Source organism: Ictalurus punctatus, chromosome 13, assembly GCF_001660625.3.
Source record: "Ictalurus punctatus breed USDA103 chromosome 13, Coco_2.0, whole genome shotgun sequence".
Lineage (NCBI taxonomy): Eukaryota > Metazoa > Chordata > Actinopteri > Siluriformes > Ictaluridae > Ictalurus > Ictalurus punctatus.
The window spans coordinates 3,691,246-3,718,652 of NC_030428.2; the positions used below are offsets into that span (position 1 = coordinate 3,691,246).

At 39.1% G+C, this 27,407-nt stretch overlaps 1 protein-coding gene across 3 annotated transcripts in view; it reads left to right on the forward strand.

The window, feature by feature from the left end:
- Positions 1 to 27,407, forward strand: part of LOC124627590 (NACHT, LRR and PYD domains-containing protein 3-like) — a 107,133-nt gene that overhangs the window by 35,642 nt on the left and 44,084 nt on the right. Inside the window, exons 5-7 of one of the 3 annotated variants that reach the window (XM_053685311.1) lie at positions 3,159 to 3,335; positions 3,560 to 3,736; positions 26,001 to 26,277. The exons of 1 other annotated variant lie outside the window; for it this stretch is intronic. In XM_053685311.1, the coding sequence (XP_053541286.1) occupies positions 3,159 to 3,335; positions 3,560 to 3,736; positions 26,001 to 26,037 (391 nt within the window). In that variant the 3' untranslated portion in view covers positions 26,038 to 26,277. Of the gene's footprint in view, positions 1 to 3,158; positions 3,336 to 3,559; positions 3,737 to 3,890; positions 5,580 to 26,000; positions 26,278 to 27,407 lie in introns of those variants that run through there. One more of the 3 variants, XM_053685310.1, reaches the window with a different exon arrangement.

Consider the following 27,407-nt stretch of genomic DNA (forward strand, 5'->3'; position numbering starts at 1 on the left):
TTCACAAAACAGCCTTGTGTAAAATAATTCACAGAAACCTACACAGCTTTCGAAAAGACAATCACCTTACTGTATTGTGCATAATAAAGGTGTGTTTTCGGGTTAAAAATAAAAATGACGACATAACTCTGGCACTTTAGCCACATTAGCCATGGAATCTGCTACCAAGCTCATTCGGAAAATCGATTAGCAAACATTCCCAAAATATAAAGTGCGATATTTACGTCTTCAGGATATGAAGCTGGATCACGAACAGTGGGAACTGATCCATGCTTGAGAATCAAGTTTTTATCGAATCCTGATTTGTATTGACCCTCGTTCACAAAACAGTCTGGTGTGAAATGTTTTTAGGTATTTTTGGGGCACATTTCCTTCAAAAATTAAACTTCACTGCGTCTTCAGTGTCTCTGATGCCGAGAGTACATGAAGACTCTTGTGTTCATTCTTACAACCAACAACAGAACACTTACGAAGCTGAGACATTCTTCTCATCACTGTAGCTGCTCCAGCGTGGAGAACATGGCCGATTGTGTATAGCTCACTCAGGGGAGGAGCTATGCTAATTGGGCAGAGTCCCTGGGCGGGGTTTGTTCCAACATGACATCACGTTAGGGCGAAAACAAAAACGGCTCATTTTGAGACTCTGTTTATGATTTATTGGGAATATAAAAAAGCAGTGGGTGGATTTTTACCATCGTAGGGTGGTTGTGTACAAATTCTGCCGACACATTTATGTTCAAACACCATTTAAAAGTGAATTTTGCATAATAGGTCCCCTTTTAAAACAAAAATATTGCAACACAACATTAAAGATATAAATACAATATTAAAACCTAAAAATTCCTTAAGAAATAATTAAATAATCAAACAGAAAATAAAATTTAATTTAGATCATTATGAAATTTAAAAAAAATCAGTTTTAAGCCTAAAATGAAGAGACCTAATTGAAAGCCAAGGTAAATAAATGTTTTGAAGCTGCTTTTTAAATTTATTTAGTAGTGTTGAGTCCGAGTCCACCTTTGTCAAATCCGAATCGAGACCAAGTCCTTAACCAATCAAGTCTGAGTCCAAGTCTGAGTCCAAAAGGGGCAGAGTTGGACTTGAGTCAGAGTCTTTAATGGCCAAGTCCGAGTTGATTCTCGCCGAGTCCAGAAAGTAATTACACTGATAAAAGATTTGAAATTGCAATTGTAAACTCAACACTGAGCTGTTAAATTAGTATTTTAACCTTCACAAACCAATGGCAACATAGCTGTAACAAAAAATACCACTAATACATCTTGACATTGCAATTTAATATTTTTATTCATGTCATCAGCACCTCAACTAGTTTCCTATCAAAAAATGGTTTCAATAAAAAAATGGATATAGAGGTATTTGTAGAACTTTTATTAGATTACAAGTGTATGAAAATACAAATGAAGCTCTTTTGCTATTGTATCACACAATATTGTGTCTTCCAGTTCGACGTTTCAGTGATTTGATGCCTCTCCCCCATAGTTATATAGTCTGAGTGAGAGAGTACAGAGTAGAGTTACATTTAGCAGCATGTCATAACAACAAGATTCATGCTTTATTATTGCTTGTAATCAGGCTATGAATCACAAACTCATTTCTGAACACAGCTCTGTTCTTGTAACTTTTCTCATTTTAATTTCTAAAATAATAAAAAACATCAGCAGGGTTTATGAGATTTACTACATTAAGAAGCACATTTCACATTTTGTGAAATTCAAGACTGGAATTACGAAATCTTAACATTTAGGGGTGGGCGATATGACTACACGATACGTTTCATGATGACGATATGTTTTCTTAGGTAGGTCTGTCAGTGGTATTCAGGTAAGAAATACTACGGAAATTGAATAAAGCAATTAAATGTAAAATAAAATTAACTTCACTGTGTGACATATACAGTGATTCTTTTTAGGTTTACTGAAGTTATTCAGTCAAATGAGTGAGTGAGTGATTTTCTCATTGTGTTTTGTAGTTTGATGAACATTAATGACACAGACAGCAGCAGGTTTATTAGACTGCTGTCACTTTAAGACCTAATGCACAGACCTAATATACTGTATTGACACACCTCAGATTTTCCCCCAACTGTGTACAAGTAGAGGACAGTGAGGTGTTGGTGGAGAAACATTGGGTTGAGGGTCAGAATGAAGAGCAGATAAATCAGCTATGCACATACTTAAAGAGCTAGCTCTTGTGCTGAGTGGCCATGCCCATTTAACTCTGATCCATCACCTCATCAACCTTTTCTCTCAACATCCTGTAAATGTTCCATAACATTACATTTTAATTTGCACATTAAAGAGTTCTTGTGTAAATGCTCCTACACACTGTTTATGAAGAAATTAATTCGTATCCAGTGTGATAAATGAGGCCCAGTGTTTTATATGAGTAAAACATTGAAGTGTGTATTTTATATGATGTGGATTAGCACTGGCGCACGGTGACTTAGAGGTTAGCACATTCACCTCACACTTCCAGGGTCGGGGGTTCGATTCTCACTGTGGCTGTTTTCCCCGGGTACTCCGGTTTCCTCCCCCAGTCCAAAGACATGCATGGTAGGCTGATTGGCATGTCCAAAGTGTCCGTAGTGTATGAATGGGTGTGTGTGATTGTGTGTCCTGCGATGGATTGGCACCCTGTCCAGGGTGTACACCGCCTTGTGCCCGATGCTCCCTGGGATAGGCTCCAGGTTCCCTCGTGACCCTGAAAAGGATAAAGCGGTATAGAAGATGGATGGAGTAGCATTTATTCTGCTGTTGAGCTTTGTTTTTCTGTGTGTGTGTGTTATGTGATTTGTATTTGTGTGAAAGATAGATTAAGCTCCAAAGAACAATGAACTCCAACAGTTTTAGCATCTCTATGAAACTCAGCTTTGTGTTAATGCTGAAATATCTACATCACTTCTCACATCAGAACACAGTACATTTATTTCTACAGCATGTAGATCAGTGTACATTACACACACATTTACTTTAATAACATGCCAATACTAGTTTATTGTTTATACACAGGCTGTTCATCTTATATTTTTATCCTGACATTAGAACCTTGTATTCAGGTAAACACTTTATTTCCCACCTGATGGAAACACCTCATTTCACAATCAGATAAATAAATCTAACAGTTCATTTCTCTTCCAGGCTGCGGAGGTGTAATCTGACAGAGGAAAGCTGTAGAGTTCTGTCCTCAGTTCTCAGCTCAAAATCCTCCAGTCTGAGAGAACTGGAGCTGAGTGAGAATAAACTCCTGCAGAATTTAGGAGTGAAGCTGCTCTGTGCTGGACTGGAGAATCCACACTGTACACTGGAGATACTGCGGTACACACACACACACACACACACACACACACACACACACACACACACACACACACAGAGCAGAATTAAAAAAAACACGGCTACATCCAGTTTCCATCTGTGGTGATTGTAATTGTAGTGATGTGATATATTGTCATTGTTGAGTATATAAAGATTTTGTGTAGTTGATGTTTTCAGAGCTAAAACTGAGTGTGTTAATTGTGAGAAGGGTTTTTTTTTTGCAGGATGAATTACTGCAGTATTACAGATGAAGGTTATGCTGCTCTGGCTTCAGCTCTGAAGTCAAACTCCTCATCACACCTGAGAGAAATGGATCTGAACGGTAATAATCCAGGAGAATCAGGAGTGAAGCTGCTCTCTGATCTACTGAAGGATCCACACTGTAAACTGGAGACATTATGGTGAGTTACTGACTTACTGTCTCTTTACTCTACTCTACTGTATCATACTGAATAGTGTGTGTGTGTGTGTGTGTGTGTGTGTGTGTGTGTGTGTGTGTGTGTTGGTGTTTATGCTGATGTTGTGTGTTTACACTGATGCTCTTCTGTCTTTCAGCATTAACTATAATAAACTCACCAGGACTGGTATATGACAGGAGTCTCACCTCAAACTCTTCTCCAGGATAAAGCAGTTTTGGTGAACAGTTAGAACCCGGCCCACATTTCCAGCAGTTTGGGAGCTGAATCATTAAACGTAAAGGGACAGAACAGATACAAAGCCAAGAACAGGCAGAAGGTCATACACAGGAGAAATCAACACACATAACGAAATATCTACTGTAACACCGAAAGTATTTGACCTCCATTTATACCAGTTCCTGAATGTACTTGGAGACTGTGGTCATTCACCGTAGGACCAATTGCCCTGACTCAGTAGCAATACTACCCCCTGGCACTTTAGTGTATTGTAAGAATCATTTTCATGGTTGCTGTAAGATTCAGGATGTCTGGTGCTCCACTGTGTTTGAGATTGTGGCCTACATTGATGAAGTGGGAACGCTGTATAAGATCAGACCACATGGAGAAGATGGACCCATTAAAACTGTCCATTGCTCAGAACGTAAGCCTGTTCTTACCTGGCAACAATATGCCAGGTGAACCAATGGTCTACTGGCCCTTTCCAACCCCAGGAGTGAGTAGAGCCAGATGGACCTAGAATTGGAGATTATTCACAAGTGGCCATAGTCCACACGAGAATGGGTGTAAGGAACTCTGAGGGTCAAGTCCATGTTGATTCTAGTTCTCAGCCCTCAGTGCTTCAGTCTAGTCCAATTGGGGTACAAAATGATTACTGTCTTATGAGTATAGGTTCATCTTTAACGTCTCAACCTCAGGTGACCACACGAGAGCAAGATTTGAATTTAGAAACTTCTCTAGATCTTCATATAGCTCAGTCACTTGATCAGTCAAGAATGGGTTTAGTTTCTAGGCCATCCTTTAGGCGTTCTACTTATGGGACTCCCAGTGTTCACCCGGATGGTGACCATTAAAGGCTGAATTTGGAAAAGTTGGTTGCTCATGAAAAGCTTTTGCTCATGCCCACTAGAGGGTGCACTGATTCTTTATACACATCACTTCCTGTCTGTAGAACCATGTCCAGTGCTTGAATCCGTTGCTATACTGTGATTGTTGGTTGCTGGAAGAACAAGTTCTGTTGACGGCAAATGTGTGTTATAAATGTGCCAACGCCATTTATACCTACCTGGACAGGCAATTATTTCGGGTGCTTGGTAGTGTGTGGTCATAAATTGTCTGCATCGCATTGATTGTGTGTGGGTGTGAAGATGATGGAAAAAAAACAACAGTACCATCAAACCCATATGTGCTTGTCGAATATACCATTATAGATTTAGTCCCCCTTTGCTGTTATAATAACCTCCACTCTTCCAGGTAATCTTTCCACTATATTTTGGAGCATGGCCTTTGGGATTTGTGCATTTGAGCATGCATTTCACCTCCTGAAGAGGAGACTAAAGGGGGAAACCCCTCAAAACAAGCAACATCTGAAAGAAGCTGTGGTAAAAGCCTGGAATAGCATCACAAAAGAAGAGTGCAACTATTTGGTTATGTCAGTGTATCGGCGCTTGATTATTTAGTGCAAGGAAGGGATATGCAACCAAATCGTGTTATTTACGTTGGGTTCCTTCAAGACTATCTGTTCCAATATTTTTGCTCACCTCAAAATGTTCTAAGTTGTTTAACACATCTAGATGTATATATCAGGAAATTAAAGCTTCAATTTTGATCTACTGTCTTATTTTCATCTTTTGAACTCAAACCCAAATGTCTTCAGTATATAGCAAAATCAAAAGAATTCCAATACTTTTGAAGAGGACTGCATGTATGGCAAGGTTGACTGAAGACAGGTGGGGCTGATGGCCACTGATTATGATTAAGACAGTGCTCTCTGCCTCCCTCTAGTGATGTATCAAGTCAGTTGTCTACTTACACCACAATCCAGTACAAAACAACAGACTCTCATTTCTATTTGGTGTTCAAATCTTCACAAGGAAATGTGCAATGACTTTTTACAACTATGGATTCACCACAAGAACATCATAGATCTCCCAACATGCTTCACAGCCTACAGACATGGCCGCCATGAACTACACTTCCCAGAACACACACACACTGCCCCTTTCTCAATCACCCGACTTCTGATCAAGCACACCCATAGGCGTATCTACAGGGCAGGGAAGGTAGGCAGTTGCCTGGGGCCCCACATACTGAGAGGGCCCCTGAGTGTTGATCATTTAAATTATCAGAAATTTTCATCTTAAAATAATGTGCAGCAACATCTCAGCAACCCCCTTAAATGGGGCCTCTTTGCAGGGTGCTGTCACATTTGAGGACTCATTTATGCTCCGCCACCCCTTCACACTTGAGTTGCATGAGCTTAATTCCTGAAAATGAATCTAATAAATGAACCTGTTAAGATTTTGCTGATACTGGAATCAGAATTAAATTCTTTGACCCATACTACTGTTACCTTCTCAGTACCGAGTTTGGAAAGAGGTTACACAGACACAGAGTTCAATGAAAGCTTCTTAGTTTAATGCTGAAATTATCTGAATATATATATATATATATATATATATATATATATATATATATATATATATATATATATATATATATATATATACACACAAAGGTGGAAGAGCTAGATCATTGCTTGATTTAATTATGAACAGAGAGCTTATTCTGTCAGAACAGTGCTGGCTCAAATTTAGCCTATTACTCAAAAACACTTAAAATTCAACATAGAAGCCAATACTCACATCTACCTCTGAGCCCAGTTGGAGATAGAAAAAAAGGACACCAGCCGTGAGTGAGAAGAAGCAAGGGTCCAGATTTATTTGTTCCGTTCCACCACACGAGATCCACAGCGGTGAGAATTCTCAGAAGTGATCTGATACCCTGAGCTTAAGCTCCAGTATTTATACTGTACTTACACAGTAAATAACCAATATGTTTCAAAAAGACTATGATATCAATACCAATAGGGTTAAAAAAGAGCTATTCAACTTACCATTAGCTCAAAAAACAGGGCTTTTCAACTTACAAATAGAATCAAAACCAGGGGTTTTCAAATTACCATTAGCTTCAAAAGTGGAGAGACAAAACAATCTAGAGTGACCTTGGTCTTACTATTATCTCGTGGGAGGGGGGGCAGCTTGACTCAGCTACCCTTATAAATGGCTCCTCATGGTTTTCTCTTTAAAATTAAGGCCTTCCTTGCGAGACAAGAATCTTCACCATCTGAATTATGAGTAAGTTACATTTTTCTGTATTTTAGTTTATAATTTATTTTCATATTTGCTCTATATCTCTATTTTATATATAGTTATACTGCTTGAAAAATGGTTTACTGTACTTCCTACTTCATAATATTATATTACCCTTCTACTGTCCTACATATCCTACTATTCTGTATTTTATAAAGAGTTTTCTATTATTATAAGATATTTAACCTTATAATATCTCAATACACCTTTTTATTATTCTTATAAAGTTATAATGGTGTGTGTGTGTGTGTGTGTGTGTGTGTGTGTGTTTTAGCACTCCTCAGCTCTTATACTTCTTTTTGACTCTTCAACTAATAAACCATAGTGTAGTACTCTTAAAGATATTTAACGTGTAAATTCAATTTGTCAATATCCCAATTTGTCAATATCCGCCTAATACCGCTTCTGTGTGTCTTGGTGCCCGTCTTTTCTTCTTCTCCCCTTTACTGGATACTAGGTCTTCCTCATGTTTATTTTATGACATTTTTATCCACAACACTTCCCCCCTCTGAGGCTATAAAGCCTCATACACTACCTTAATTAAGCAGGTATCTGTGGAGGAACTGGTTCTCCCGCACCCCATGGCCGTCCCCTGCTAGCTGTCGGAGGATTACTCTAACGAAGCCATAATCCCTGTGCCCATCCCCGTAATCAAATAGGTCCCTTACAGTAACCACTTCTACGCAACACTGATCAGAGTAGGAGCTGAGGAGGTTTTGTAGACCTGGTGGGAGACGTGCTAGTGTTGTGCGCCCCGGGGTCTCATAGTAGATTGGCAGCTGGAGAATGGGCCTTAGGACCCCCCTACGTCCACTTTGCGCCGGACCCATGTAGATGTACATAGCCATAACTCTTAACCCTTAACTTACTTCTCCTTTCAACTATATATATATCTTATTTCGAATCTAACTACCTTGATTATACGTTTGTTTGCCTACATCGATTATAAGTGTGATTAACTGAGTTCCCCTAATCATTCATTACTACTACTACTGCCGTCGCTAGTTTACGTATGAGTGGCCACTACAGTAACTACTTGATTGGATCTACACGTCCCTATCTTTCTCAACTAGGCCTGTCAGCCCACAGTTTTGTATTTGTCGGGACCTGCAGAGTCTTGCTTCCCCCCAAAAAACCAACCCCAATCCTTCGCAGTCAGGGGTGGGCGAAAAAACCTCCTATGAGGAAAAATTCCCACCCTGTCAGCACTATGTGCTCGACAGCACCATTATACTTTTCTCGTGCCTGATTATGTCACACTTTGTTGCACATCACAGGTCATACCCCATCACATATCATATCACATATCACAACATTTTATAACAATCGACATGACAGTCTCTATCAGCAGTATCCCTCTGTATTCCGGTTGTCTTCAGCTCAAGCACTTTACGTACTGTAGAGAACCACCCTTTGGGAAGAGGTTAGGCTAGCACTTACACCCAGGGTATGGATCATCACATCTTCTTCTCACCCCTCAGGGTTCAGTAGATCTGCAACACAGATGAACACATAGAAAACACCAATAGGTCCTGTTTTTCTCTGATAGGCCCAGTTGGCCACTACCTTGTACAAACGGGTCCTTGCGCCCCCTTGCGCTGTCCTCATCAGTCCTGGCTCATGTCCCGTCTCATGTTCTCGTAGACCCCCCCGGTCTCGCTGGTGTCGCTGCTGTCGCTGCTCATTGTCTCCCGTCTGTTGCTGCTGTCGCTGCTCATCCCACTTCTGACACCACCTTCCATTCATCTTCTCTGTCCTCCAGGTCTTGCATCATGTAAAGCCCGGCAGGTAGGGCAATTCCGACAGGTCTCACTGGAGGGCGGTACTGAGGGTTATATGAGGGCGGGCCCTCGGCCCATTCCTTCTGAATGGCCTCTTTTATCTTTTTTCCTAGGCTTGCTTCCATTTCTTCTTTCTTCCGTACCACCGCCTCTGCTCGTTCTCTCTGCTGTCTATCCTTCTCCTTCTCCTCCTTCCCTGCCTTCACAAACCAGTCCACTATCTTCTCTGTCTTCACACATTTCTCCCTCACTCTCAAGCCTTTTTTCTGTTCATTCCATACAGCTAATCTCTCTTTCATTATCTATCATAGCTGTTCATCAAGAGTACCTTCCTCGGGCCATTTCCACTCACCACTAGTCTTCTCACTCCATTTTTTACAATAATGCCTAATGTCCTTCTCATCTGTACAGTGTTTGCTTATCACCCTCTCTATCGGGCTCATCTCTTTCTTACATTCAGCCATAACTCTGGTCGTGTCTCACACCTCTCAGCCCTTAGAGTCTTTTGTACATGCCCCCCTCTAAATCCCCTAAGTTATCCCTCACAGCCAAATGTTTTCCTCCTACCTTGTCCTGCTGTTCCAGCCTGCTTAGCCTATCCCGTACTGATTTATGCCTGCTTTTCCCTTCCATCCGTATTCGGTCCAGCCAGCCTCCCTAGGGACTCACATACACTCAGAGTACATACATTCAATTAATTAAGACGATTAATTAATTAATTAATTAAGATGATTCAATTAATCTTATGAATCTTAAGTTTAACTTTAGGTAATTCACACAGCCTCACACAACGGCCAATCCGGCAATTCTTACATGTTTACAATGTTCTTAGACATAATATTTACAACCCCTATTCCATATTACCCAATTTTGGGGCCTGTACTTTTTCACTTATCATAAGTGTTTTCGGGAAGGAATACAACAGGGGAAAAATTATTTTAAATTTAATTATATTATTATTACTTGTCATTTAACTGAACAACACCTTCATAATTTATGGAATATAAATGAAAGGTCCCAATGGACTGACTCACTGATTTCTCAACAATTTTGTTATATATTACAAGTCTAGAAGTTCTTATTCACACAATGGGCAGTCTGACAGATGTCTAAAATATTTACAATGTACTTGCATGCTCCCCCAATTTTTAAAACACTCACACAGCAGTTATTGATACCAAAGAAATTATAATACACACAGTCACACCCGACTCAGAAAGTCTGTACCAGATTCAAAACATTAAAAAAAATCTCACACTGTTCTGTGTTACTAAGCTCAATCTGAAGTGTGCGCGCACACACATTTTTTTCTTTTCCTTTTTTTTTTTTTTTCTTTCTTTCTTTCCACACAGACGGCAGGCCTGCTTGCGCAGATAAGAACAGATAGGAACACACACACCACTCCTTTTTATAAACGCCTGCAAGCTCACATACACATATTATATCACACACTATTACACATATTTAGTTATTACATACACACAATTGTGGTCTCAGAGTATAAAGCGCCTTCACACCAGCTCCGTATGTATGAAGCTTACAGTCACATAAATTAAATGCCACTTTCTCCAAAATTTTTTATTTTTTTTTAAAGCTTATCCAACACACATATCTCTTTATGTATGGAGCTCATGTTCAGAGCACTAATAAATACATTTTTCCCTGTCTCCAAAACTTACACGCTCTCACACCGCACTCATATTATAAGCACACACATTTGTTATTACACATTCCATTCATACACCGGGCACGCTGTCTTGCGCGACCCGGACCTGGGCCCAGGATTTATTCCCCTCTCTATCCAGACCTGGAATCTATCTTTTTCCAGCGGTATTAGTGGTCCCCACCAAAGCAGCCGCCACTTCTAGTCTAGTAGCCGGTATCTGGGGTTTGAGGCCTCATTTCCACCTGCCACTATTGCAGCCCTGGAATCTTTCACCAGCGGTATTGCAGGACTTTCACTCACACAACACATATACAATTTAAATACACAGTCTTATGAACCCTATTCACAGCCCTTATACAATTACAATCTGCTACAATCTACACTTCTCTTACCTCTTCTCACTCACTCAAGGTTCTTTTGGAGACCAACTTAGTCTTTCTTCCCACCCTGGGGGCTTCCCAATCGTAACAACAGACCACTAAAACAGAGCTTTGAAATAACAGGTGTCTGCAATGCCTTCTTCCTACATGGCCTATCTGTTGCTTAGAGAGCGAAGGCCCACGGGAGAGATTCCAGACATATAGATCTTAGCCCAGTCCCATCTGGGTCGCCGAATGCTAGCTCAAATTTAGCCTATTACTCAAAAACACTTAAAATTCAACTTAGAAGCCAATACTCACATCTACCTCTGAGCCCAGTTGGAGATAGAAAAAAAAGACACCAGCCGTGAGTGAGAAGAAGCAAGGGTCCAGATTTATTTGTTCCGTTCCACCACATGAGATCCACACCGGTGAGAATTCTCAGAAGTGATCTGATACCCTGAGCTTAAGCTCCAGTATTTATACTGTACTTACACAGTAAATAACTAATATGTTTCAAGAAGACTATGATATCACTACCAATAGGGTTAAAAAAGAGCTATTCAACTTACCATTAGCTCAAAAAACAGGGCTTTTCAACTTACAAATAGAATCAAAACCAGGGGTTTTCAAATTACAATTAGCTTCAAAAGTGGAGAGACAAAACAATCTAGAGTGACCTTGGTCTTACTATTATCTCGCGGGAGGGGGGGCAGCTTGACTCAGCTACCCTTATAAATGGCTCCTCATGGTTTTCTCTTAAAATTAAGGCCTTCCTTGCGAGACAAGAATCTTCACCATCTGAATTATGAGTAAGTTACATTTTTCTGTATTTTAGTTTATAATTTATTTTCATATTTGCTCTATATCTCTATTTTATATATAGTTATACTGCTTGAAAAACGGTACTGTACTTCCAACTTCATACTATCATTATATTACCCTTCTACTGTCCTACATATCCTACTATTCTGTATTTCATAAAGAGTTTTCTATTATTATAAGATATTTAACCTTATAATATCTCAATACTCCTTTTTATTATTCTTCTAAAGTTATAATGTTATGTGTGTGTGTCTGTGTGTGTGTGTGTGTGTGTGTGTGTGTGTGTTATGTCTACATGCCCACCCTTGACTGTGCGAGAGTGTGTGTGTGTGTGTGTGTGTGTGTGTGTGTTAGTTAGCACTCCTCAGCTCTTATACTTCTTTTTGACTCTTCAACTAATAAACCATAGTGTAGTACTCTTAAAGATCTTTAAAGTGTAAATCCAATTTGTCAATATCCGCCTAATACCGCTTCTGTGTGTCTTGGTGCCCGTCTTTTCTTCTTCTCCCCTTTACTGGATACTAGGTCTCCCTCATGTTTATTTTATGACATTTTTATCCACAACAACAGGGACAGGGACTTCTGTGTACTCAGATAAGATGTACAGCAGGGGTCTCCAACACGTCGCTTGTGAGCTACCAGTAGCTCGTGGCCTGATTGTAGGTAGCTCGCGAAGACATTCTGGAAACTCTTTCCCATTTCATCCAATCAGAGTGGGCTATACCACTTCCTATCCCACCCCCTCCACTGAAAATATAGTATTTATTTACCACATCAGCCATCACGCCAAGTTTCAATCAAGCACGTCATCATGCACATATTATATTATATTATTAGCTAGAAAATTTTGTTTGCTTCAGGATGAGTAAAGACAGTGTTCCATCAAACAAAAGGAAGAAAACATACTATTTCCATGAGGAATGCTGTCAGTAAAAGATGCAATGTTGAGCGTCATTTCAGTCAAGTTCATGGTAACTATGCATGGGATTTTCCTGTGGGTAGCGTTCTACGACCTGAAAAAGTGAAGCAGCTGCAAGCAACATTACAACAACAACAATCTTTATTCACCAAAATGATAAAGAGAGGAAATGCTGTAACAGAGGAATCATTTAAAGTGGCGCGCATCTTGAAAAACACAAGAAGCAGTTCACCGGTGGCGCCAAGGTGGAGGAAGCGATGACTGCGATGGCCGAAACTTTGTTCAGGGACCACAAAAGCAAAACAGAAATTATGTCCGCTATCGCTGATGTCCAGCTCAGTGCCAACACAGTGCCAAGGAGAGTTTCCTTGCTGTCTTCAGATGCGATGGGACAGTTAGAACAGGATATGCAAAGATGTAAATGGTTTTCATTTCAATGTGACGAATCGGTGGACTTGCGTTACACAGCCCAGTTGGCTGTTTTTGTCCGGATGTTTTTTGATGATTTTTCCACCAAAGAGGAGTTTTTTACATTACTTCCTCTGAAAACCACGACCAGAGGAGTCGACATCTACAACATTTTGAAGAACTACTGCATGGAAAAAAGCGTGCCCCTTGAAAAGCTGGTGTCTATGACAACAGACGGAGCTCCAGCCGTGATAGGGCGCTACTTTGGAGTTATTGCACATTGCAAGGTCGACCCAGACTTTCCTAAATTTCTGAACTATTACTGCATCATTCATCAGCAGGCGATCTGCACTACGGTTATGGGTTTTGATCATGTCGTGACAACGGTTATTCTGATTATCAACTCGATTCGAGCAAAGTCCAAACAACAGAGATGTTTCAAACTGTTTCTTGATGAAATTTCTGCAGACTGTGGCGATCTCCTCCTTTACACAGAAGTCCGATGGTTGAGTAGGAGTAAAGTACTTCACCACTTTATTTCCTTGCTGAGTGAAATTAAGGCTTTTATGGAAGCAAGGGGGGAGGACACTAACCTGTTTTCTGATGCCGGATGGCTGCTTGAACTTGCATTATTGGCTGATGTGACAGAGAAACTGAATCAGCTCAATCTTCAGTTGCAAGGTAAAGAAAAACCATATGTGATATGATCAGTGCTGTGAAGGCATTTAAAGCAAAACTGTCATTTTAACTAGTCTGGTAGACCCAGAAAACTACAAGAACATTCACCAAGCTGCCCTCAAAGCATCTGCTTTATTTGAATGTACATACCTTTGTGAAGCAGCATTTTCTGATTTGAATGTGATCAAATCTAAATTCAGAACAAGACTGACAGATGAAAATTTCAATGATTGCATAAGAGTGAACCTAATGCATACACACCAGCATATACCTCTCTTGTGGAATCAATGCAGTGTCAGTCAGCTCATTAACTGTAAATAAGTGTGAATGCACTTCATGTCATACTTGTGGCCTATCATGCACTTTTCTCATTTACCATGCACTCTCATTCATGTGGTATACATTTTAGTTCAGAATGCAGGCAAACATGTGAAATGCTACTGCTGTTTATCCAGTTTAATTTAGTTTGGACTTTCATTAATGTATATACGTAGACAACCGTATAGTAACATGTAGACAACTGTAACAACGTGTGCTGTTTTCCATAAAGAACTGTATTCTTTGATTCTGTTTTCTTCTCTGACTCCTTCAGGTGTAAATCAGTTTGTTCATTTGAGAGTTTGATAATTTGATACATTTTGTGAAAGACTGTACATATTGTAGTTTTTTTTTTTTAATGGAAAAAAGGTTGGAGACTCCTGATGTACAGACTATCAGAAAGAGAGAGAGAACAGAGAGAACAGACAGAGAGCATGCCTAAGTTATGTGGAACTTATCTGTGTGTGCATGTGAGTGTGTGTTAGAGCTAATTTAGCTTAATGATGCAGGAACAGCTTCACCTTAACGACAGAGCTCTTTGTCAAAGGATTTGAACTGCTTTCTGACACACAATCAGGATTATTACAGCACCAAAGTACTCCCATAATCCTGGATTACTGACTACACACCCAATTTCTGAAAGTTTAGCGTTATAAAACTGAAGGCACTGACAGATGGGTTCTGTGGGTAAAAACAGTGTTAGGTGAAACTACATGTAAGTACAATAGTAATAATAATAATAATAATAATCACCACATGTGTATTATGCGAAAAATTTTGAGCAACAGGACGGTGTGACGAAGTGGAGTTACTGATACCACGCCGAAGGTGATTATTTTCGTATAACAGCACGTCCCCACGTGTTTTATTCCTCTTATTCTACACTGATTTTCAGCTATTACAATTTTCTTTTTATTAAAGAACAACACAGCATATATTCGACCCATTTACATTTTACATTCAAGGCATTTAACAGCATTTAACACTTATTCTACATCATTTACAGAGCTGCACTGAAGTCTCTATCACAACACATCATGCTAGTTCACTAGGTCAGGGACGAAGAGTACCATCAGTGTAAAAAATATAATAATGGGGAGCAAAGTACAGTATGAAAAATACACGACAATTTTATCATACAGTCCATATTACATCATGTTTGATACCAGAGTTGACCTGACAGGCAGTAAAAAAGTGCAACTACAAATGTTATATTTTCTTAATAAAATATTCTTATGAAAAATTTATTACTTTCCTAGTGAAAAAATTTATCAAAAATATAATAAAAAGCTGTTTCCTTGTTTGTTTTCCCTTTCTTCATTTTGAAGTAAAACATTGCTCCATGTACACACTTTACTACTGAGTAGCTGATATGGATGACCAGGGTTCAAATTACCCCCTGAATGCGATAAAGTTTTAGGTTTGTGGAAGCCCAGAAATATAAGTAATTGACTATTCTTTTCTTATTAAAAACAATATATTTATATTTTTTATGTATTTAAGAAAAATACAAATTAAGAGAAAGAAATGAATAAACTCTGAAAGCTCATCTATCCTCAGTGATTGCACTACTCTGTCCTGAGGCGCGGTGGTGCAGTTGTAAAGATACGCTTTATTTAAAGCAGACATGCAAACATAATCAAAACTAAAGCAAAGGCATGGTCAAAAACAGGCGATCGGCCAACAGGATGTACTCGGCAAAACCAGAATCCAAATGAATATTCAAGTCTCCAAGAATTAAAGCTTTGTCTACAGAAACAACCAGGTTTGAGATGAAATCTGCAAATTCCTGAGGAAATCCAGAATACTGAAATACAAAAGTTCAGCTAAACGAAAATGTAGAAATACTCAGTACGTTTATACTGAATACACAGCCGGCACCTTTGATCTGACGCTAGGACTGTTAACTATTAGAGCTCTTTCATCTAAAGGGCTTATTGTTAATGAAACTATCACTGATCAGGGTTTAATGTAGTGTATTTAACAGAAATGAAACCAGTCCTCCTGGATAGAGTTATATACATCAGCCTCGTCTAACATTCAGAGGACGAGGTATCGCAGTTGTCGTGTTGTGGTTGGATTTATTTATCCTCACTGGACTCATTGCTGCTATCAGTGTTATCTTGGAGGACTTCATCGTGCAATAGCACTGAGCGTTCACATCTCCTTGGGTCTGCAGTGGACATGGAGTCATTGAGCATGGCTTTAAGGTACACCTCACACCAGCTTTTATCTTTAATACAGAACTATCATCTGCTGAAAGACATCTACGATCTTTCTGCTAACGCCGGCTTGTTGCGGCCTAAGCGGTACATTCATGGGCGATCAGGACACAGTTAGGTCCTTTCTTCTCCTTCCTCTATTTCTGTCCTTAATTGCTAGCATAAGAACAAAAGTCTGTTTCACGATGACTGAAGGCCTGTGTCACAAAACGTATTGAGACGGAGATAATCGCGGTTAAAGGGTTAGGTCCGTCTTCATAAAAAACCTGTATTTGTATTATGTGTTCTCAGAGTTGTAAGACAGGGTTATAGCAGCACAGATTCATTCAAAATAATGTTATAGCAGCAGGAATAAGTTAAGTTAAAGTTTGTTAAAGTAGCATTGTATCAGCACGAAGGAATTCTCCAAAATTCTCACTGACTCCTGAGTTTTCTCTACAATGATCATTTGGGGAAAACTACAACAGTGAACTTAAAATCTGCCAAATGCGTTGAAATGTTGTTGAACTCTGTGGGATTCCCTATCATGTCAATTCTGAAATGGTCCGCAATCTCGAGGAGGAATCCACTATTGCTGCTTGCAGCTATATTTTATCTTATGTTTTTAAAAGTTTATTCTCTCTTTTTGTATGCCTCTTACCTCAGGTTAAAACCATTTGAATCATGTACTGTTGCTGATGTCTCTTTTATTATTATCTATTTCTTTTTTTAGAATTTATATTCATGCTTTGGTTTCTCCCCCAGTCCAAAGACATGCATGGTAGGCTGATTGGCATGTCCAAAGTGTCCGTAGTGTATGAATGGGTGTGTGAATGTGTATGTGTTTGTGTGCCCTGCGATGGATTGGCACCCTGTCCAGGGTGTACCCTGCCTTGTGCCCGATGCTCCCTGGGATAGGCTCCAGGTTTCCCTGTGACCCTGAAAAGGATAAAGTGGAAGAATATGAATGGAATGGAATGAATGGATATTCATGCATTATGTATTTTGTAATGGGCAGGACACTAGCCTGGCTCTGACCCACCACCAGAGGGAGACACAGAGTTGCCTCTCTGTAATTAGTGGCAACCAACTCCACCTGTTACTGGCTTATTTAAGGGATGCTCAGGGTTGAGTTCATTTTGTGAGGACAAGACTGAGCTGGCAATGTTATTTATAAACCTAGAGCTGTACTCTAGCTTGAATGAGATAATATGATAAACTTGCCTAGATCCCAGGCACGTGTTTCGATTTCATGACCTTGGTTTTGTATCTCGCAGATACATTAGTTTGTGTGAATTATTAACTGTCGGAGCATGATATAACTGAAATGCAAAAGAAAAGGATGGGCTGGATCAAGTGCTATTTTATAAGCTGCTGTATAACAAGTGTGGAAGATATATTGTTAAACGGATCAAATAATCCAACCCAACTCTGAATAAGAGGCACTTTCCCCCTGTAAATGTTGCTATAACCTTTACATTCATATCACAGACTCTGAATATGTTTCAGTGTGCACCAACACAAGACTATTTCTTGTTAGAACCGATCTTGTGAGTTCTAGAGTGTGATGAGGAGGAGGGAGACACCAGGCTGTGAGGATGCACACCTCACACTGATCTGGCTAGTTATTGGGAGATAGAGAAATAAAGAAGTTGCTGGAAGCACCAATTTTTTCAATTCAATTCAATTTTATTTGTATAGCGCTTTATACAATAGACATTGTCTCAAAGCAGCTTTACAGAAACATATAAACACGGTATACAGTTATTAAAAGTGCAAATTTATCCCAATTGAGCAAGCCGGTGGCCACGGTGGAACCAGACTCAGAAGGGAACCCATCCTCATCTGGGTAACAACAGTTAGTGTGGAAAAGTTCATTATGGATTTATATGAAGTCTGTTTGGTCTTAGAAGCAGCCGTAGTCCCAGCAATCTGGAATTGGAGTAGATGAGAGCTCCATCCAGAGGTAGGACATCCGAAACGGATTAGGCAGGTCCGGAGAGCAGAAAGGATCAGGATCTCTAGTATTTCCATAAAATCGTGTGTGGCTCGACAGAAGGAGAGAGGGAGAGAAAAGACTGTTAGGACTGTGCTTAGCATAACAGAAACTCTAGTCAGGGTAGACTTGAGTAAACAAATACGTTTTAAGCCTAGATTTAAACACTGAGATTGTGTCTGAGTCCCGAACACTAATTGGAAGACTGTTCCATAACTGTGGGGCTCTATAAGAGAAAGCTATTCCCCCTGCTGTAGCCTTCACTATTCGAGATACCGTCAAATACCCTGCATCTTTTGATCTAAGTAGGTGTGGTGGATCATGGAAAACCAAAAGGTCCCTTAGATACTGTACTGCGAGACCGTTTAGTGCTTTATACATTAATAATAGTATTTTATAATCAATGCGAGATTTAACTGGGAGCCAATGGATAAGATCGGGGTGATGTGGTCGTACCTTCTGGTTCTAGTTAGGACTTTTGCAGCTGCATTCTGGACTAACTGGAGTTTGTTTATATTCCTACTAGAACAACCAGACAGTAAGGCATTACAGTAATCTAGTCTAGAGGTGACGAATGCATGAACTAATATTTCTGCATCATGTAGTGACAATATATTTCTTCTCTTATAAATATTTCTGAGATGAAAGAAGACTATCCTAGTAATATTATCTACATGAGCATCAAATGATAGGCTGGAGTCAATAATCACACCAAGGTCTTTTACTGCTGCACATGATGAAACAGAAAGACCATCCAGAGTAATTATGAGATCAGAAAGATTACTTCTAGCTACACGTGGAGAGAGAGAGAGAGAGAGAGAGAGAGAGAGAGAGAGAGAGAACACTACAATGTCATTATTAAGAACATTATCCTTTCATTGGCTCTTCTGTCACTATTATTTGTGCTCTTTCCAGTACTCAATAAAGATGTGAATCCTATTCATTTATTTGCAACAGAAATAATTTCCATTTATTCACCATACATGTGTGGCTCAAAAATAATTTTCATCTAAATGTGATTAGCTAATAATAAATTAAATACAGAAAATGGCAATATATCCTGCAGCCCCTCGTAACAAATGTGGTACACATCATTTTAATAGCATTATTCCATGAATAAAACTTACACATGTGGGCAGCAGTAATTTCAATGAATACATTATTATTATTTAAAAAGGAAATGATTGCCATTAAAAAATGTCTATAAAATTAGATTTTTATGGCTAAGACACTGTGACTATAGACTATATGAAATATGACACAACTTATTGAGCCATCTCTCTAAAATGACTTTAAAACCTCATTGCTGTGTTAATGATGGAGTTGACTGAGTCATAGCTTTGTGAAGAACCGTGTTAAAGCTGATGGTTTAATTAGGGAGCACCATCTGATGTTCAAATATACCCTTTTTTCTAATATTCCTAATGTCAACCTCAACTGCCACAAAATTATACATGGTTTTATATATATATATATATATATATATATATATATATATATATATATATATATATATATATATATATATATATATATATATATATATATAGTACTGTGCAAACGTTTAGGCACACAATTTTTTTTAGTACAAACTTTATTATAGATTTTTTTTATCTAGATTCCCAACATTATTTTTCCAGCACAAAATTAAGTGTTACAGAAAAATGTTTATGTCAGTAAAGAAAGCAGTGTATTAAGAGTTAAGAGACACTTTTCAGACAAAAAACACAATGAAGGCTGCTGGGTTTCGCTGCAGAAATAAGAAGCGAGTGCAACAGTCAAAGTCTCCAGAAGAACCGAGTCTGGTTCTGCAACATGCTCAATAAAACTTACAGCTCATTTCTTTATAAACCTGCACTAACTGTACCAGAGACCACTATTTACATTTAATTTTTTTACTTTTTTGTCACACCAAATATTGACTTTGTTTCATTTACAATTGTTTACTGCTCTTTAAGGTATTTTTTAAAATGGTAACATTTAATTCCATTTGATTTAAACATTTAATTTCATAATTTGGAAGGCATCTTTGCTATATAGATGGATAGATAGATGGATGGATGTTTGGACAGACAGACAGACAGACAGACAGACAGATAGACAGATAGATAGATAGATAGATAGATAGATGCATGTTTTACATATGCATATTCAATGGAAGGAGCAAAGTGCATTGGAGCACAGAGTTTTATTTTTTCCATTCACTATTATAGCACTGCCAAATTTGTGTATTTTCTTAATTACAAGAACAAAATATATTTAAAAATTAATAAAGAAAGCTACTACAGAAAGATACTACAGATCTACAATAGCTCTGAATAAATAGTTCTGTGTCTTGTACAAATTCTTCCTGAAGGACGCTGTCCTAGACATCTCTGTTCAGCAAGAGAAAAAGAAACTCCGTCAGGTGTCATTGTATGTAGTTTAATATTAAATTTAAAAGTTTAAAAGGAACTGAAGGTGTTTCTGTTGTTGCAGGTTTAAAACAGTTATGTGGATTTTACAAACATTACTCACCCTGAGAAGCAGAGGAAATTAAGCTTCTCATTGCAGTCTCTGTTCTCCCAGACATGTCTTGTTGTTGCGAGCTCCACAGCGGTAGTTTTGGATTGGACATGAGGGCATTGAAATCGGGATCTCCGGTTGATTCACGTCCACCCAGAACCATATTCCATCGAGGAAGCGCAGGCCCATCCATACACTGACCGTTTGCGTTTGAGCTGTAGCCAAATCAATCAAGGCTGGTTGGTTGGGAAATACTGGATAGGCCAGGCTAATGTAATGCTTCCTGCAATACTGTAGAGCATCCTCCCAGGTCTTATTTTCATTTATTAAGGTTCTATAACATGAAAGAATAAGATAAGGAACATACATCATAATTCCAGACAGACATATCCAATTTAACACAAATTATAGACCAGCGCATGTATTTATTAACATAAATATATTGCCTTAGACCTGCAGCCATCCCACCAAGTACCAGAAGAAGGAAAAAAGAAATGGAAGAGTTCATAGTTGCTATACGGTGTCCGAGCTCTGTTGATATTTTCTCGGGGCTGTGTGAGCTTAACTCACAGTATTCAGCATAGGCAAAACAAGACGACCTTTTATGGAGTGCTGATTATCATGTGCCCGCCTTTTAGCTACATCTGTAGGTCCTGTTTTATATGAAGTGTCATCAAGTTGTATGTATATAATTTATCTAAGGTTTTTAATGTTGTGTAATTAAAATTTATATGAATATTACATTTCTTGTGGTAACTTTCTGACATAGATTAAAAAACTTGTTTTTTAATTGAACTGAATGGATAAAAACTATGATGTTATATTATTATACAGTGTTAGTTACAAAACTGTCTGGTTTTAAATTAATAGTCTGAATTTTTTGCCTAATATTTTCAGTGAAAAAATTCATGAAATCTTCGCTGCTATGATTGTGATTGTGTCCCTGTTTCTAAGTGGTTTTATTTCTAGTTAGTTTTGCTACAGTATTAAATAAGAATCGTGGATTGTTTTTGTTATCTTCTATTAAGGTGGAGAGATAGACATTTCTAGCAGCACTAAGAGATTTTCTATAGTTCAGGAGGTTCTCCTTCTGTAAGCTGCTTGTAACACTTTCATTGGTTGGGATGTGAATGAGGAAATGGGACGCAGGTTTGGGATGGCTCATTTTCAGTACCAAGGTACCTTCAAAACACAATCAGCTCAGCTACACAATCACCTCAGCTCTCGCTGCTTGGCTTTTGCCACTCTGAACACCTCCACACTCTCTCCTCTACAGCTTTACCATCTCGCAGCTATTCACTGAAAAGCAAAACACACACTCATTGATCCCACACAGCTTCACCCATCATTGTGCTTCTTCTACTGGGCCCCTCATTCTATTCACAAAACACCGCTAAACCACACCCCTACTGTCACAGTGTCAAGTGTCAAGGCTTTTTTGCCCAAAATGCAACCATCTTGAGCATAAATTCTGAGATGACCAGTAACTAGTAGGTGTGTGGGATCCATATATGGCTGCATAGATATTGGACCATGACAATAAAGTCATGAATCTCAGGAAATCTAGTGCTCCATTTAGGCTATTAATTGTCAGTTGTCAGCTAGATTCTAGCTGATGTACCAGCGGATGATTATAACTGACAATTAATAGCCTAAGACCTAAGGCTAAGAGCTCATATGAATATTTGGCACCTTCTAACTGTTAGAAGGTGCCAAATATTCCCATGATGTCTCAGCCTGGGCAGATTTAACCTTGTCATAATGGTTACAAAACTGCCAACATGTTACAAAAGCCTGTTTGGTCAGATACAGAGTATTCTGTAAAAGCAATTTTATTGTTATAGAGTTATAACTTGCCTTTCAAGCAGCTGATTGTTAGCTTAAAATGCTAACAATGTTAATGCTAATATCAGAGCTTAAAAGCTTCAAACCCAATTACAAAGAAAAACAGAATAGCGACTGCACTCTTGACCATTCTCATAAAACAGTATGAGCTCAAACTGTTTGTAGTGATATAACTTTGCTTTCAAGCAATGTAGCTTAAAATGTTAATGATGCTAAACAAGTGTTCATTACAAAGGAAAAATCTAACAAATCAGTATGAGCCGAATTACATGCAGCTTGTTTATAGTGTAATTTGGCTTTGAAGGGCTTTGAATGGCTGAGGTAGCTTGAAAGTGATGTCATGATAGTCCTTGCTAATGCAAATCCACTTAGCATGCTAACACTAGTTGAATTATCCAAGCCAGGCTCTGGGGCAGAGATTTGTATAAATGGGCTGGAATGTTGGGCAGGGGGGGACAGGAAAAAGTCATTCAAATCTTATTCCGCTCCACCTATTTAAAGTAAACAAGAACTAATCTTGGCAAATTTTCTTCCTCAGACTCGAGTTCCTCAGGAAACTAAAGAAATATCGACTAAAGAAGCAACTGCTCATGCAGTTTTACTCAGCAATCCTCCAAAGTATCCTGACATCCTTCTTTACTGTACAGCAACTCACACACCAAGAGGAAAATAGAAGATATTTTGCACAAGGCCTCAGTATTGAGTTAAACCTTTGGATACTCTTCCCACCTCTGTCTCGATTAGTCCAGGTGGGCAATGAGAAGGGTCTTGTATACAGGTGTTGTGTGTTGGGAGGCAGCAGTGTATTAAGTAGTTAAGTTATATTTGCTGATGTTGGAGTTTAGAAGACTGAGAAGCCGAACCAGGAAATCAAGGCTCAGATCTTCAAGTACTACACAATAATTTGGAACAGGTGTGAACAATGAACTGAATAAGATGGATCAGTTAGTAAATACTCAGGTCCCAGGTTCATAACTGACAATGACAGCATTCACTGTCAGATTCATTCAGGACTATATCCAAGCCAACAAAAATGTTCTGTGAATAAGTAATAAAGAGTGAAAGAGAGAAAGTAATTCTTGTAGTGTAGTTTGTTTAATGATTTGCAATGTAAATTGTTCTGGCTCTTTAACACAGAGAATGGGACATCTCATCACCACTTCAAAGAAAACATTCAAGAGTCTCAGTAGAAAGCATTTATGTGGATGACATTATTATTAATTATTATTAGGGCATTGTTGTTGTTGTTGTTGTTATAATTATTGTTATTATTATTATTATTATTATTATTATTATTATTATTATTCCATTCTCAGCATTAAGATCCTTTGTGATTTCCTCAGCAGCTTGCGCTCAGCCGATAAACAGCAGTTATCAGCAATAATCTCCTGCTTCCTGTACGACTGAGTCAGGTTTTATGGGAACTATTATACATTATAAAATGGCAAAATCATCTGCAGTAACATGCTGAAATAAAGAAATGAAGCTGTTTAGTAGAAGGAAGCAGTGTATGGAATGAACCATTTTGCTTTAAACTGCTTCATGAAACTTTTTCTTAATATGGCCTTGGAACACACACATCAGTTCTCTGCTACTGTCCTTATCAAATATGAAACTGTTTGTTAGGCATTTCTCATATCACATGAATTTAATAGCCCCAGACTGTTTCGCTATTAGTCTCTCTGTACACCATTAATGTAATCAATGTCATCTTCGACTTTCGATGGACAGCGAGAGCAGGCATGCAGTCTGCTTTATGAGAATAGGTTCCCCTGCTAAGTCTTGTTTTCTCTCAATCTCTCCTTGTTTCATGCTGCTGTTTCCCTTTGCTTGCTTACTTGGGGTTAAGCCGCTGTTCTCTGTAAAACTATCTGTATTGTAAAAGCTCTATATAATTTTTATAAAAGTATTTGTCTTCCTTATGATAACTCGGATCTTGATGGTTTGAATTTGTGTCATTGTGTACCTTGCATATGGGATGAATATAGAATAAAGATCTCATACTGAAATTAGTATTTACCATTATAACCCTGAACTCTACTGTAACTCTTTACCTCTTGATCCAAGGAACTCTCATATCTCCTTGTTTGGTCTTGTGCCACAGACAGACCACAATTTTGGACATCTAATTAATTCTGGGATACATCTGGTCCAAGTGGAAGCTAATATATGGTCCCTCCAAATGTTTAATTTCAGACTTTGCAGGGTTTACCATGATTCCAGCTCGTCTCAAGGACTTTACGATCGCTTGTACATGTTCTGTAAGTGCAGTGGGGTCTTATCTAATCCTGTAATAGTGACTTTAATAAACCCTTATCCTAATCCTAAACATTGCTCCATCCATATCTCTTAATCCACAACTGTTAAATGCTAATCAAACACCATTAACTTAAGTTAATCCTGAAAGTTTGACCTGTTTCAGTTGACATTTTTCTTCTGCAATTTTGTCTTTTCAGCATTGCCACTCAAGCTCATACAAAACCTCCATGTGCTGTTCCAAGACACTCGCCTCAAGTCCAGCAGCCATTTCTGTCTAAGAAGCTTAAATCAAAGACTGAGAAACTCAGTGGTGTGTTTAGAAACTTTTATCATGAACTCACTGTGCGCGCGCGCACACACACACACACACACACACACACACACACACACAGTCCAAACCCACTCAGCCAAACTGTTTCAGACTTTAAGAAGCTTACCATTTTTTATAAAACACACACATACACATATGATTCCCACCATGACCATGTGTGTGCGGAGTCTGCATGTTCTCCCCGTGCTGCGGGGTTTCCTCCGGGTACTCCGGTTTCCTCCCCCGTCCAAAGACATGCATGGTAGGCTGAATGGCATGTCCAAAGTGTCCATAGTGTATGAATGGGTGTGTGAATGTGTATGTGTTTGTGTGCCCTGTGATGGACTGGCACCCTGTCCAGGGTGTACCCCGCCTTGTGCACGATGCTCCCTGGGATAGGCTCCAGGTTCCCCCGTGACCCTGAAAAGAAGTAAGTGGTATAGAAGATGGATGGATGGATGGATGGATTAACTCATGGCAGTGAGGCGGTATTGTTGATTGGCAGTGAAACGGTATCGTCGACTGGCAGTGAGACGGTATCGCTGATTGGCAGTGAGACAGTATCGCTGGATCTGAAGGGTAATAATCCAGGAAAATCAGGAGTGAAGCTGCTCTCTGATCTACTGAAGGATCCACACTGTAAACTGGAGACATTATAGTGAGTTACTGACTTACTATCTCTTTACTCTACTCTACTGTATCATACTGAATAATGTGTGTGTGTGTGTGTGTGTGTGTGTGTGTGTGTGTGTGTGTTGGTGTTTATGCTGATGTTGTGTGTTTACACTGATGTTCTTCTGTCTTTCAGCATTAAGAATAATAAACTCACCAGGACCGGCGTATGACAGGAGTCTCATCTCAAACCTCTTCTCCAGGATAAAGCAGTTTTGGTGAAGAGTTAGAACCCGTCCCACATTTCCAGCAGTTTGGGAGCTGAATCATTAAACTTAAAGGGACAGAGCAGAAACAAAGTCATATAAAATATCTGCTGTACAAAGTAACGGCAACGATCTGCCCCGGGGATGGAGACTGACAAGGCTTAAGTACACGTCTGGAAATGTACAGTCGAATGATCCCAAAGCACAAAGCAGGAGCAGGCATGTTAATGGTAAATGGTCTGCACTTGTATAGCGCTTTTTTAACCTTAGTGTTGTGCTTGTGCCAAAGAGTAGATGTGAAAATGCAGTGGAAAATTTCCCTTGCAACCTTTCATTCCAAAGGTGTCCAAAAAAATGTCTTTCCAAAATCTTGTGTATATGCTTTTGGCGACACAGATTTTGCTTACAATAGATGGGCTGAGTAGTCTTCAGATTTGCAGTATATGGGGGTAACTGTATATGACCCTCTTTGTTAGAATACTGAGCCCACAATGTTTTAGGGACTGAGGCAAGTGCATCAAGCAGCGGACGCTCGGTGCAGTCAGGCTCATGCTAATCATCAGCAACATGACAAACAGAAGCGAGACAGAGGTTAGATGGAGTGAGCAGTGTAAACTGTCCGTATTGTGAGTGAACATGTCAGTTTAAACATTAAATCCTGACCTAGTAAGTTGAAAGGAGATGAAGGGATGACGACAAATCTGTGAAAAAAACTAAATGTCAGGGTCGTCAGGGGAAGTAACATGTAGTAACATGTAGACAGCACGGTACACTGTCACTTACTGTGCCTATTGTCCTGTTTTAGTGGTATTGTACTGTCCTGTGTTGTTAGCACATGTCTGCACGTGCACTTTGTGTAGAATGTGTAGATCATATTTAGATCTGTGTCGTCTCATGTGGTTAGTGACTTGTTTTATGTAGCACCGTGGTCCTGGAGGAACATTGTTTCATTTCACTGTGTACTGTACCAGCTGTATATGGTGGAAACGACAATAAAACCACTTGAACTTGCACTAGGGAGTGTATTTTTGGACCCCCATCTATTCCCACAGAGTTAATGCTAGAGAATACAATGAAAATCAGGACAGGTTAACTGAGCGTATCTGGTGTGATGTTTAAGTGAGTCTATAAAATGACCAGGTTTATCAGTTAAAGGCAGAGCATCACAAATGACTTTTATTTCCATAACACTAGGCGGTTTCAGGGTATAGCATTTACCAACTTGTATGAAGCCAAGCTCGCACGTTTGGCTCTGTTCCAGGGCTCGCGGTGGCGCTCTCGAACTTTTCTACTTGGGATTCAGACGGACGAGTATGATATGGCAGTGGAGTGCTTGA